The following is a 14481-nucleotide window of genomic DNA, read 5'->3' on the forward strand; positions in this document are numbered from 1 at the left end:
TTGTGAAAATGGCTGATTTGATTTTCCTAGCATGGAATCCTCTTTTTGCAATCCTCCACTTGATTTAAAAAACAAAAACTCCCATGATACAGACAGTGACTATTTTTTTATTATTCATACTTGTAACGTACAATGTACGTACCACTCACTCAACTCAATGCGAACGGTACGCTTGACCTCACTCGGCCCAAAGCGTCGGTTCAACTGTTCGCGTGGGGCCGCATCATCTCCATCATTGATATCCTGCTGTTTAGTCAAATTCACCACGAATTATAAGTGTCAAAACATCTTAATTTAGACATGTAAAATAATAACGGAAGAAAAGCATGTTACGGAATTCCGTTCCTCATAAGTCATTTATTGAAATTTGAAAGTGAATTACATCAAGGATTTTAATAAATATGCAAAATTAGACATTCTGTCGCACGATTTACGAAATTTCGTAAACAAGAAAAAAGACTAACCTTGGTCTCAAATTGTCAAGCTCCGTCTTGTACTTCCCACATTCAATCTGCAATTTCGCCTTTTCTCCAGCTGTTTCATCAAGCAATTTTCGAGCATCAGATAATTCCTTTTCATACAATTCTTTCACGCTATCCAATTCCCTGGTTTGTGTTTCTTCAAATGAAGTAATTTGAACTTGAAGTCGTCCATTGTCAAATTCGAGTTGACGAACTCGATCAATGTAAGTTGCGAGGCGATCGTTGAGCCCGATCAGCTCTTCTTTTTCTTCGTGCCTTGATATTTTCGTCGGACTCAATAAAGATCCTGATTTTAAAGGTGATGATGAAGAAGCCTTTGGAGTTGAAGTTGACCTAAACTCCGTCCGAGTAGACCGCTTTTCGTATCGTTGACTCTTCGTTTGGGACGCCATGATTTATAAAGTTAAAATTGGGTTCACGAAAATAAACACGTCGGACTGCACCGGGCCCCGTGTACACACTCGTGCTTTGCGCTTGAACAAGCGAGATTTTCCCCGGCACGCGAAAAGCCCGGAAGTAAAATCTAACGGTAAAAGTAAGCTCAACCTTCCTGAATATCACGTGATGTAGAAGCTAACAAATCGATGGCCAGAAGCGCTTCGTTCAGCGGGAAATTTGTTTCGAACGTGGGCGTATTTTTCATGTGACGGCGCTTGTGTTGAGGGAGCTCGAGATGGGGTGATACTTTGGTGATGGATGGGACCAGTGCTTGTAGTTTTTCACAATAGCACTAGCTTATCTGAGGGAGAGGGGGAGGGCAGCGTCCTCCTACCCTGACAAAATTTTGATTATTTTGTTAGCCCTTTTTCATTTTTTTGAATTATTATTGACATAATTTTTGGACACTTAATTCCCTGTCCAAAAATTCTGTCAATAATATTTTTAAAAATTCATTTTTGTGCTTGTCTGAAAAATGTGATGTAACCACTGGCATCTAGCAGTATGCCTAAAGGGGGATCAGTCATATTTAGAGATTATGGTTTTGGAACTGAGATGCCTCCTGAATGTACCAAAATCACTTTTTATTATTTTTATCCATCCAAATATTATTAGGTTTCAAATCATTCTTCATCATAATGGGTTTTTCTAAGAGATTACAATTTTGCATCAACTATATGGTTAACTTGATATTGTGTATTTAAAATTCAACTGAACACTAGTAGATAGACCCAGCAAAATAACAAAATGAACCAATATAATCTTGTTAATTTAATATAGTTTATTTATCAGAGCATGATTTGTAAATTTTCATTGCACAATATACAAATACATCATGTCTATTTACTTATGCACGTAAAATATTGTATAAAAAAATGTGGAAAGAAAATGAGATATAATAATTTCTAAAAGAAAAAAAGGAAAGACAATTTCTAAAACGAGCATGATATGGAAAGGAAGAGATGAAGAAAACAATCAATAATGACAATAAGAAAAACATAATTTCTATCAGCTAAGAAAGATTACTAAGGAACAAGAAATGTATGAGGTATGAACAGACATCAACAATGGAATTGGGTAACTATAATTTTTCTTGAATTATTCTTTTACATATTTGATCTTTAAAAAAATCCTGCCTATGTATAAAACTCATTAAAATGAAAGAAAAAAAAATGTAAAAAACTTATTGCACGATCCATCCCTCTTTGGTGGCAAAGGCATAACAAATAAGTGGATAATTCAAGTTGTTTAAATATAACAAGTGGAACGCCTCTGGCAGTCTCGCCTGCGTTACGCGATTTGATATAACAGCAGTGCTGACTTTGAAAAAAACTCTTCAATAATTATTCATAAAAGAAAACACTTATATGATAATAAAATACTATGTCCATTTACCCAACACGACCTTTGACCATGATCATGTGACATCAGACATGTGCAAAACAACTTGATTACCCTTATGTCTATGTTTCATGAACTACATATACATGTGTAGATCCATAAACTTTTTAAGTTATGATGCCAACAAATACCCCCAACACGGCCAAAGTTCATTGACCCTAAATGACCTTTGATTTTGATCATGTGACCTGAAACAAGCACAAGATATTCAGGGATACATAGTTACTCTTATGTCCCAAGTTTCCATGAACTAGATCTATAAACTTTTAAAGTTATGATGACAATTCCACAAATACCCCAACATTATCAAAGTTTGTTGACCCTAAATGACCTTCGACCTTGGTCATGTGACCTGAAAATCGCACAGGACGTTCAGGGAGACATAATTGCTGTTTTGCCTAAGTTTCATCAACTAGATCCATAAAATCCCAAAGTTATGATGACGATTCCACAACTACCACCAACATGGTCAAAGTTTGTTGACCCTGAATGGCCTTTGACCTTGGTCATGTGACCTGAAACTTCAACAGGATGTTCAGTAATACTTGATTACCCTTACATCCAAGTTTCATGAACTAGGTCCATACACTTTCTAAGTTATGATGACATTTCAAAAACTTAACCTTGGTTAAGATTTCAATGTTGACGACGCCGCCGCCGTCGAAAAAGCGGCGCCTATAGTCTCGCTCTGCTATGCAGGCGAGACAAAAATCATGAAGACAAGTATCAATACATTATTTTACTTTAAGAAAATGACTTACTGAATCAACAAACATACTCTATTTTGAACCTGGGGGGGGGGGGTCCCTTCTCTCTGCTTAGTCTCCTCGTCTCCTACTAACTCATGTATATTTGTTCTCATTAGATTAATGAATCATAAAGCAAAATAAATAGGTTAATTGGATCAATTTGCAACTATTTGTTGGACAGCATGTTTGTTTTCAGAAAATGTGCTTAATATTTTTTTAGTTGCATTAAAATGCATCATTTTCTGCAATGAGCCCCAGGACACATTAATATCAATGGCAAGCTGATTCTGAATAAATTGATGTGGTATAATGGTGGCCTCCTTTACAGCTAGATTTCATACAAATATAGTACTGTTCTTATGTCATATTACAAATCTACATTGATTCAACAGCGATGTAAACCAATGATTTCCATAATATCGTTGGCATTCATAAAAACCGTTGTATCAGTCAATTTTGGTTTGAGAAAAAAAAAAATTGATTTTGAAATTTTTGCGAAAAATGAAAGCACAAGTCCTATTCTATTCATAACTAACTTTCTAGGCAGCAATTTATTGTAGTTTCTGAGATATCTGGGGATTTCCAGGGGGATGCCATGCAAATTGTTGATAAAATGCGCAAACCCCATAGGAAACATACTGTAGCAAAGAAAACAACAGCTGCGCACACTTGGTCAGTCAAACCGTCGTATCGGCACTGCATTAACTTTGCACCTGAAAAAATGATAAAAGGTTTCGACTGACTGCGCGCATTGAAATCGTGGTCAGGGTTGTTGTATCGCGTATGGCGCGATACAACAACTACAAAATATAAACTGCTCAAACCGAAATTACAAGCATGTAGCTGTTTTGCGATATTTTCTCCGATCCTTGGTTTTGTGTAAGAATAAAGATACAAATGTCAAGCAATTGTCTTGGTCTTTCCAACCATGTATTTTTCTAGCAATGAATATGTTGTAAGGCAGGGGAACTAAGTGTGAAAATTACAGTAAACTTTGTAGTCGATTTTCTCTGAATTGGGTTTGCACCATCGTATGTGTGATTCGATGGTTCGGATGACACTGACGATATGATCTTTAAAAATATTCTGGGGATGGAAGAACTACCCCCCCCCCCTCTCCAGCCTCGCTGCTCATGGCCAAGGGCTTGAATTGTGAAAACGTCATTATCCCTGGTTCAGGACCATCACAGAATAACCATTACACTGAGTTGTAGTCTATAGTGATGCCTCTGCAGATCTTGGAGCTGCTGTAGCTAGGTGTCATAGACTTTTGTGAACATATGCAATAAAAAAGGGATAGACTTGTGAAATTTGCTGGGGACAGGGGCAACTTTCATAACTGCACCCTTGCTGCTTATGGACCTGAGCCTGATCTGGGAGAGCCTTGCTACACTGAAATGTAAAATGTCCTAGGTGATGTATTTGGGGTGTCTCTGCAGTTCTTGGAACTGTTGTAGCTGTAAGTCCCAGACTTTTGTGAAAATGCGCAATAATTCAATTCAATTCAAGGTTTATTAAAAACATGAGTCGCAGCCAAATGGCTGAATTGGTCATGTACTGTGTACCAGCCACCCATATCTTAACATTATGTTTCCAAATGGAAGTGCATGTACATGTACAAAGTCTCAAGGAATAGGGTATACTATGAAAATTATTGGAGACAGGCTATTAAACTATCCCTTCTGCATCCTCACTGTGTATTGTAGTGAGCCACACCACCACAGACGACCCATTACATTGAGTTGAACATTGTTCTTGATTATGTCTTTGGTGGTGTCTCTGCAGTTCCTGGAACTGTTAAAGTCAGGTGTCCTTCAAGGTGCATCATAGACAGATCAACAAGGCTCCTTGATAGATGACATTAGCTTGTTGCCGTTGATAACGGATGTAGTGGCAATGATGAAAGTGTAATCTACAAAGAAAAAGGGGTAAAAGGTGTCACATAGTCATGAATTCTGAACAGAGTGCTATTACATAAAGTTGTTTTTAATACACGACCGGGGATTTTTTCCTTGCGCTAAATCTTCTCCCATCACCTAAAATGAAATCTGAACTTTTGAGAATAAAAATCTTTTCATCAATATATAAAAGAAATTATATTTGTCAAGATTTGAGCAGAATAAAATGAAGTTTGTTTCCATTATATTAAAACAGGGGAAATTGGCGTACAGTGACTTAGCACTGAGCAAACATTTTGTGGCTCAGCTACATTAGGTATTTCAAGGATAGACATTCTTCAGCTTGTTTTATGGCTCTGTCAAGGGACATATAAAATAAGTGGAATTTGTGAGTTTATCACTAAAATGTCTGTTTAGTATTTCAAATCAAAATAATTAGATATAGTGCAACTGTATTTTGTATAAATAAACACATGTCAAAATACCTATATCGGCCTCAAATGAATAAACATAAGGGGCTATTCCATTAAATAATCCTTTTGTTCATCCAGCCCCCAATTACCCCTTTTTTTTACTTTGAATCATAAACTGCTCAGGCCATGACGATTTGACAGCATTACATCTTGTCATACAAACTAGAAAACATAGAGACAAATCCCTAAGGTCCCACATACAGAAGTTAGGGCCCCGTCTTTCAAAGAGCTGCAATTGATCCAATCAACCACACCTATGGAAAGCCAGCAACATCTAAAATGCACATTTCTTCAAGATATTTTCTAGATATTATGTAAATTCATTCATTCATAGTTTTCCTAAAAATTTAGTGTGCTTCTCTTTGTTTATTAAGGACATTGTGCAAATTTTCTGAAGAAAAATTTATGACATTGATGGATTCCTGTGTATCTGAGGTTGACCGGATCAATAGTAACTATTTGTAAGACGGGGCCCGGATGTATGTTTCATGGAATTGCCCTCAATGCCACTTTCACAGCACATACATGTACAAAACTCACTCTTCATTTTTCCAAGAAGCCTCAGGGCATTGATTTCTGCGAAGGTACAGCCTCCTATAAAGTACACCATTACAACTCTCTCTGAGGGAGGGCCACTGATGGAACTGCTTCCTGTATGACCTGAAAAATATTGAATATATTTTTATTCTTTGCAGCTGAAAAGAAAACAGTTTCTTATTAATGAAATATACAATCGGGCAAGAGGCATCAATCATATAGGACAGCTTGCTCTACCCCACAGTAAAAGCTAGATGGATACTTGACTGCATTGAGTTAAAATTTATGCCTCCACCATTGCCAAACACAAAATATATTACACACAACTAACATTTTCCAATAATGACCACCATGAACTTTGACCCCCTATTAATTCAGATCATCGTCCGCCAATATGTGAGCAAAGATTGAAGATAATCCCTCATATGATTCACTAGTCATCATGAATCCAAGAAATTTCAATGTATACAATGACCTTTCACCTCATGACCAACAAATATATTCAGATAAATATCACTTTCCTTTGCCTCTACTAGCCAAATTTGAAGTTAATTCGTCAAAACAGCTCTTTACTTATCATGATATACTAAGGGGTATATAATGACCTCTGTGACCATTTACCTTAATACATCAAACCTAATAAAGCATCACCACTTCTATATACATACTAGGACCAAATTTGAGGTTGATCCATTAAATGGCTCTTCATTTATTGTGAAAGCAAAGATGAGATGAATGGTCGGACAAATGCAAAAACATAATGTGAAATTTGTGACAACAGTGAACGATATCTCCATGCTTGAGAAAATACCCAAGAGTTGCCGTGTCCAATTTTATGGGACACCTTGTAGTTTGTAAGGACTGAGATACAGTACCTTTAACAGATGTTGATTTGTGTGTAGCATAGGATGGTCCTGGTAATAACTTGGTAACATCATCAAGACTGGCCCAACTCCCTCTTGAAAGTACCTTAGGTAAAAATAATAACAATATTAAGATTTTATCCAGCGGGAACCATAAAAAAAGAATGAAAAAAAGACAGACGGTCCAAAGGCTGATATATGCCTTCGTGAACAAATAATTCTACAAATTATGTTTATCCAACATAAACCTTTGGTAAATAACATTCAGATTTTATTCAGAGAGAACAATAAAAAACAAACCAAAGACAGATGGTCTAAATGGCGATAAATATTTTTGTGAACAAATCATGTTTATCCAAAATAAAGGTGGAACAACTCAACGTTTTGATTTCATGACATCTAATGGAGGCCAAAATCACTTGATGCTGCGACTTTACTGACTTGTCGATTTGACAAAACTTCAACCATCTATGGGTTAAATAATAAGTGCTGAACCTATTTTATCTGCACATTGGCTAATATAGATAGATTCCAAAGTAACTTTGTGAAAAGTTTGGTAAAAATCATATGGAATTCATTTTAACTGTGGAATGTCCTAGAAAGATCAATCAATTATTCCCAGAATGTACTACAGTACGTTACAGAAACATTCCCGCTGAATTATTTTACTAAAGCATGTACATGTATAGCTAAAAGGTAATATTTTTATGAAAATATTTGTTCAGATGTTCAGATTTATACTGTTGTGATAAAACAGACAAGCTAAAGCTTATAGTGGCAAACCCTGCAACCTTCTTAAATTGTTATGCTATAGAACCTTGTTCATTTTTTTCATTGTTAAATATGTTGTTATGAACTATGTATTTTCTATGTTATTTTGTATTAGAAAAGTTCCTGAAACAATAAATGAATGAATGAATGAATGAAAAAAAAAAAAGTATTTCACAATGATTTCATGTTTTTGGCTCCTTGGATCTAACACACACATTGTAAACTGTGTTCAATTCGTGGTGGACCCTCACAAATCACATCTAAATTGAATCCAAATGTAGATATTATTTGTAAGCTTAGGATTATTTACAAGCATGTGCTAGTTTATCTGCTATAATCTAGACTATGAGGCAATGAATCATTGAATTTGAGAGCAGAGCAAATAGACAATTCCATTGTTCCCCCGCGACAGTGTAATCTGATAATATTTAATGATGTTTGCTCCCCCATTTTATGCTACTTGATAAAGATAGATGAGTAAATAAAACCAGAATGTCTCGTGTTTAATAAGAATGTGGAAATGAATCAATAAATGTAGGTTTCTTGTTACTAATACTATGCAAAGATTTCTTTGAATGAGAAATGCACTTCCAAAGGAAGCTGTGTATACATTTTCATTCATATCGCAAAGGCAAAAAGCAGAAACATAGTGTGTACCTATTTCAGGTAAAAAGAAGATATAAAAAAGAAAGATTAAGAAACAAGAAAGGTTCTGGAAAGAATGGAGAGATGATTTGGGGTCAGTAATTTTGGGTTCAGAATACATTCAAAGACATTCGTTTTAAATTCTATAACAAGAAAGAAATCCTGTTGAAATTGTAAAAAAAAAATATTATTAATGTCTGCATAGGGGAAGGAGAGGGAGGAGGGAAAGGGGAGGAGCTGTGTCGGCCCACACAAGAGAAGATGAGCAGTGGAAGTGCAAAAAACGACATTCCATTCTTAAAAGCCAATACAAACCAGAAGCCTTGTACATCACATATAGCACCACCTCAAGTCCTCAACTACTCAAATCTGGCCAGGTTCCTAATGCACAATGTAACATTCTAGGCAGTGTAGTATTGTAACATATGCCCATTTGAATAACACACCAAGTCACTTCATAATGCATGCCAACCCCAATAATTATGTAGTACCAAGTAGAAAAACAAGTATTTTTCGAAAAAATTCTAGTTTTTCTGTACCTATAAGATTATAGGCTAAATTAATGGTTTACATGGAGTTGGTCTGTGGACTGTTTCATGAAAGGTGTCAGCACTGACAAATTATATTTCTCTGACAGTTAGCGCAGTAACAGTCAAAAGCCAGAGCATCTGAGCCAATCAAAACCAAGGATTTCACTGAAATTGTCAGCGCTGATAAATTTAATGACCCCCCCCCCCCCCCGCCCGGTTACTTCCCTTTAAAAGTTTCTTACCTGTTCAACCAATCGGCACGTGATGGGGGTATAGGCACCGCTGTATACGTAAGACATGTCATTTGGGTCCTTAAGGTTCACTTCAGAAGCCTTGGGGATCTGAAGAAATGAGGCATCCAAAACGGATGTAGATTGTTAGTTAAGAGTCATCTTTCCAATTCCAAGATTATCTAAGTTGTTACTTTAGGAGCAAAAGTCAGGATTTCATAAAACAGGGCAGGGGCACACAAATCTCTGAATGTTTTTTGCATTTTTTAATGTTCTCTGACAAAAAAGTACTCACCACAAAATGAAAATAAATTTCTGTTAGACCCCCCCCCCCCCCCATGAAATGACCCTGATTCTTATGATTTGAATTTTCCATAACCCATATTCAGGCATCAATCATAGTTAAAAGGTGAAATAACAATTTTACTTTTAAAAAGGGGGCAAAATTTTTGCTTATTAAAAAAGGTGATCACTTTAGGGGGAGATTTCGCACAAGAGGGGGCAAAGTTCCCTTTTGGGGGCAAAATCTGGAACTGTTAAGATTCAGTACATACATGTTAATTCATGACAATAAAAAGCAAATTTCTGATAACATGACTTCACATGGTCGGGCAATGACTTCATGACTTGAAAGTACTGGTGTTTTAAAGAGAGATTATGACACAATTTTTACTGACAACTGGTGTACCTTAGGGCATATTTGTCTGTTAAAAAGGAACGAAAAGATGGCCATGGAATACTCTTTTTTAACCCTGTGCTTCATCTTTTCAAGGTACGAGTCCTTAGCCAAGGCTTACAAAAAAATACCTTTAATTTTCTTTAAAGTGATCTGAAACATAGCTACCATTCTCCCCCCCCCCAAGAAACCTCAGGAATTTATCAAAGCAATATAATGAATTATAGAAGTTCAGTAATAATAATGATAAAAATAAACTTAGGGAGGGATTACAGCACACACATTATTTTCCAAGAAAACGCACACGTAGAGGAATGATTCTTCCAATGCATGATCGGTTGGAAACTTATGCTGATTCTTATACAAACCAATCACAATAAAACTAGAATAGCTTTTCTTAAAGGGTAAGTCCATCAAAACAGCAAATGGAATGAATAGATGAAGAAATATTAGTAAGTGACATCATTGACTCTCCCATTTGCATATCACTTTGCTGTGCATAGACCTCTTATCTGGAAAATATGCAAAATTTCAAAACATCACAATTTTCTTATTCTGAATCCGATTTTAATGAAATTTTCAGCATTATGTTTGTTTTTTTTCATTTATGTCTCTTTATATTCAAATCAACCTTTGATGGGATGGACTCCCCTTTAAGAAGAAATGGTAATTGGAAATCTAGTTGCACCAAGTCTAAGATGCTTTATAATTAATTTTTTCCAATCAAGGTTATGCAAAAGTTCCTTCTTCTCACAGCATCTTTAACCTACCAAGTTGAGTTTCCTTGAAAGCTGCCTGAAGCCTGCCCTCTTCATGGCCTTGTCCGCTACGCCACTGATCTTGGTGGTGACCCCAGAGACAGACATCTTTCCCATGTTGATCTCTACTGGCTGCTGTTCAACAAACAGACCCAGTTTCTTCAGATTGGCAAAGGTTAAGAGGTGTTCGTAACCGTGACTCTGAAGGAAGTGCCTCAGTAATGTCTGGTATTCTTTGCTGGGTAAACCTAAAGAGAAAAGTAAATCCGAATAATAATATCATATCCCTTGTATGAAGAATTTCAAATAACTGATCTGCCAGATGGAGCTCACAGGATAAAAGAGAATTTTCAATATGTTTTCTGGGGCATGCTCAATATTTCATGGTCAGTTCTGCTCCAGAAAAAATATCAAGAAAATATTCGGAGCCCTCACTGTGTTTGGGGGTCACCAAACAGCGGGTTGTCTCTAGTGGGCAACCCTTATGATGTAGTGGTGCAGACACTCATCACGTTCTACTGAAAACAGTGTCAGAACATATTTACATGTAGCACAGGCCCCAGAGTGAGGGTGAGAGACCACTTTGGACAAGATTACCAATATTTATTGTTCAAACTCAAAGAAGGGATATAAAAAAACATATACCCGGCGATTCTTTCGAAAGCACTGTTGAGAGTTATTCATCCTCCTTTGGAAGGAGAATATTACTATTTTTCAAAGCCTGGTATATTTGTAAAATATATGTAATATTCACACAAGATATGAAAGGTTTCTGTTGTGGTAACGATTGACCATGATTTTGAAGCCTTTCTCATTAAATCATTGCTCAATGCAATAGATAATTCTACAAATGTTTGCATGGTGGTACAGACAACATGGAGGAGGTTTGTGATTCAACATGTGGTTAGTCCTGAAAAGAACTTTAGGGAAGAAAGAGGAAGAATGAGATGTACCTTTAGTGAGGTAAGGTGAAGTGATTATATAAACTTTTAAACCATGGGGTGTTTCACAAAGAGTTGAGTGTGACTTTGAGTCATGCTTAAACGCCAACATGCACATGTAATTTAACATGTAATCTGATTGATGAATACGTGGTAGAGTGTGTCCCGTGTGCATGATCTGACCAATGAGGTGATGTGTTATATACATGTTCTACATGTAAGTAAAATTTAAGTGCGACTCTAAGTCACACTTAAGTGATGACTTGGTCTTGGTCTCCTAATGACATACAGTCAATCTGCATGGAACATTGAGACTCCTCATCGCATCTTCTGTTCCTAAGCTCATCTATTCCTCAATGCCAAGACTTCTCAGCTGATCTACACTTCTACTGCAATAATGATATCTCAATGAATACATATTACTTCATCAATCTTTGTATCTAAAATATCAATGACTATCACACCAGTTAATGGAATGGCAGAAAGATTTCCAATCAAACTCACCATTCTGTGTTAGTGACAGTAAACACATCAGTCTGAGGGTTCTTGTTATAGACATCTATATAAAACAGAGAAAAAAATACATTAATTGCAATATATATTGTATCATATATTCTTTACTAGTGCTCACGGTTTCCTTCCACTGGATTTACCTTGCAAACAACTTATTTTCTCTTTTATTAATTTCAGTTCTTATCAACTTCCTCTTTTGTGGATTGTGTTTAACAAAGATTTAAGTGTGGCAAAATATTGCATTTAATTCCAAGATACACGAGGTACATAAGGAATCACCCCACCCCCCAAAGAATTTTAAAAAATAAATAGAAATAAAATATGTGGTAGAGGGGTTATTTCAAACATTAATTTTCCATCTCTTGAAAAAATGCTTAAAAGGAATCCAGCACTGGTAATAAAATGTTGCGTTGGAGAGGAGAAAAATGAAAAAAAAAAAAAAAAAAAAAAACAGAATGGTGAAAGTTTGAAAGAAATCGGACAAGCAATGAGAAAGTTATGGCTGCTTTAAAATTGAGATCCCTTAGATTATGTAGATTTCAAATTTGGCAACTGGGTAAGTAAATAATGACAAGGGGCAAGGACAACTTTCTTATGGCTATGTACTAAATTATCAAGGATTTGTGGTTTTCTATTAAGTACCCATTCCCCTGGGGCAGTAATCTAAATATAGCCCTGGTAATTGTTTTATGTCCTCATAAAAGAAAAATAGAATTTGAAGTAAACCTTTGAATAAATGACATTTTAGCCATTTTCTGTATTGGAGTACATGGAAGAGTAGTCCTTGCCTTACATCACTATGACATCACATATGCGGCCAATTTGAGGTCTCCTTAGGTATCGTGAATACCAATATTTACAACTTTTGAAAATTCATAACTTTCTTATTGTTTGTCCGATATTGTTCAACTTTCACCTATCAACTTGTCTGATTTTTCTTTTTCCTCTTAAAACAACTTTTTATTTGGGTTGGAATCCCCTTCACAGATAACCTCATTTAAGTGCTGGTTTATGTTAGAAATGGTATAGCAAGGCTATTTGATTGATTGCTCTGTGATTATTCACCGACCAAAATCCTTGATAAAGATCTTTTGGACCCCCCCCCCCCCCTGATTTCAATACATGTCCTTTTAATACAGAAACCATCTCACATACAACATTTTCAAAGAAAATACAATGAAAAAAAATGAAGATAGCAATAACACTCAAAACCATTTTAAAACAAAACAGAAAATAGCATAGCAGCAGTATCAATAACAATCCATCTTTTGTTGCAGAGGACATGCATCTTATACTCCTGTAGTATGCCTTTTAATGAAAGCACTATCGGCTTTGGTAAATCCTTTAAAAACTCCATTTCATTACTTGATAAGTATGAATGTGTTTACCCTAAAACAGTTATGATGTGGAGGGACATGATATACATACGTGATTTTATTTAAAGGACAAGTCCACCCCAGCAAAAAGTTGATTTGAATAAAAAGAGAAAAATCCAACAAACATAACACTGAAAATTTCATCTAAATCGGATGTAAAATAAGAAAGTTATGACATTTTAAAGTTTCGCTTAATTTCACAAAAGAGTATGCACATCCTGGTCGGTATGCAAATGAGGAGACTGATGATGTCATCCGCTCACTATTTCTTTTGTATTTTATTATGTGAAATATTAAATATTCTAATTTTTTCCCTTTTGTCAAGTGAAACAAAGATTAATTCCTCCCTGAACATGTGGAATTAGCATTGTTGAATATTATATGGTTCAGTCAAGTTGATCCTTATTGTCAAATCTGTAAAAAATGAAATATTGTATAATTCAAACAATAAAAAACAAAAGAAATAATGAGTGGGGGACATCATCTACTGTCTCATTTGCATGTCACTGAGTTGTGCATATCACTGTTTTGTGAAAAATAAACGAAACTTTAAAATGTCATAAATTTCTGATTTTACATCCGATTTTGATGAAATTTTCAGCGTTATTCTAGTTGGATTTTTCTCTGTAGATTCAAATCTATATTTTTCTGGGATGGACTTGACCTTTAATAAATTTTGCATCGTTGCATAAAATTCATTTTGGCAAAGAAAATGAAGGTTTATTTTTTCTCAACCATGCAATGAGCTGTAAATTTTGGAATATAATATTTATCTGTACTCTAGAGAGGGAATTATGAACATCTTTTCATGATGTATACAGGTGCATTACAAATCTTACAAATATCCACATAATTATCATTATCATTAGATATCCCCCCTCCGCCCCCCCCCCAAAAAAAAAAAAGTTTTACTAGAACCTAACTTAAGTTGAAGGTGCCAAAATTCAATGAAATAACTTTGATGTGGGGTAAAAACCTTACTTTATATTCAAGATGCATCTACATGTATGCATGCTGCAGCATTCTGCCAAGTTTCATACAAGAGCATGTACATGTACACTGCGTTTCCACAACATACGATTTAAACAAGAAATTTTTACCAGTTTCATGCATTTTACTAGACTCAAACACACAACTTGAAAACAAATAAAACTGCTATTAACATGCTTGAATTTAAAAACACACCAACCTTGAAAATAT

At 35.5% G+C, this 14481-nt stretch overlaps 1 protein-coding gene across 2 annotated transcripts in view; it reads right to left on the reverse strand.

Annotated features, from left to right (window-relative positions):
- Nucleotides 1-1997: 1997 nt before the first annotated feature.
- LOC129262308 (vacuolar protein sorting-associated protein 33B-like) overlaps nt 1998-14481 on the reverse strand; it is a 43464-nt gene continuing 30980 nt past the window's right edge. The window contains exons 15-21 of one of the 2 annotated variants that reach the window (XR_010293681.1): nt 11897-11951; nt 10464-10699; nt 9030-9128; nt 6854-6947; nt 5982-6101; nt 4714-4982; nt 1998-3128 (exon numbers count right to left, since the gene is read on the reverse strand). Coding sequence is in view for 1 of the 2 variants with exons in the window: in XM_054900412.2 (XP_054756387.2) it covers nt 4906-4982; nt 5982-6101; nt 6854-6947; nt 9030-9128; nt 10464-10699; nt 11897-11951 (681 nt within the window). In the remaining variant the exon portion in view is untranslated. Of the gene's footprint in view, nt 4983-5981; nt 6102-6853; nt 6948-9029; nt 9129-10463; nt 10700-11896; nt 11952-14481 lie in introns of both variants that reach the window. The other variant, XM_054900412.2, reaches the window with a different exon arrangement.

This window comes from Lytechinus pictus, chromosome 5 (genome assembly GCF_037042905.1).
Source record: "Lytechinus pictus isolate F3 Inbred chromosome 5, Lp3.0, whole genome shotgun sequence".
NCBI lineage: Eukaryota > Metazoa > Echinodermata > Echinoidea > Temnopleuroida > Toxopneustidae > Lytechinus > Lytechinus pictus.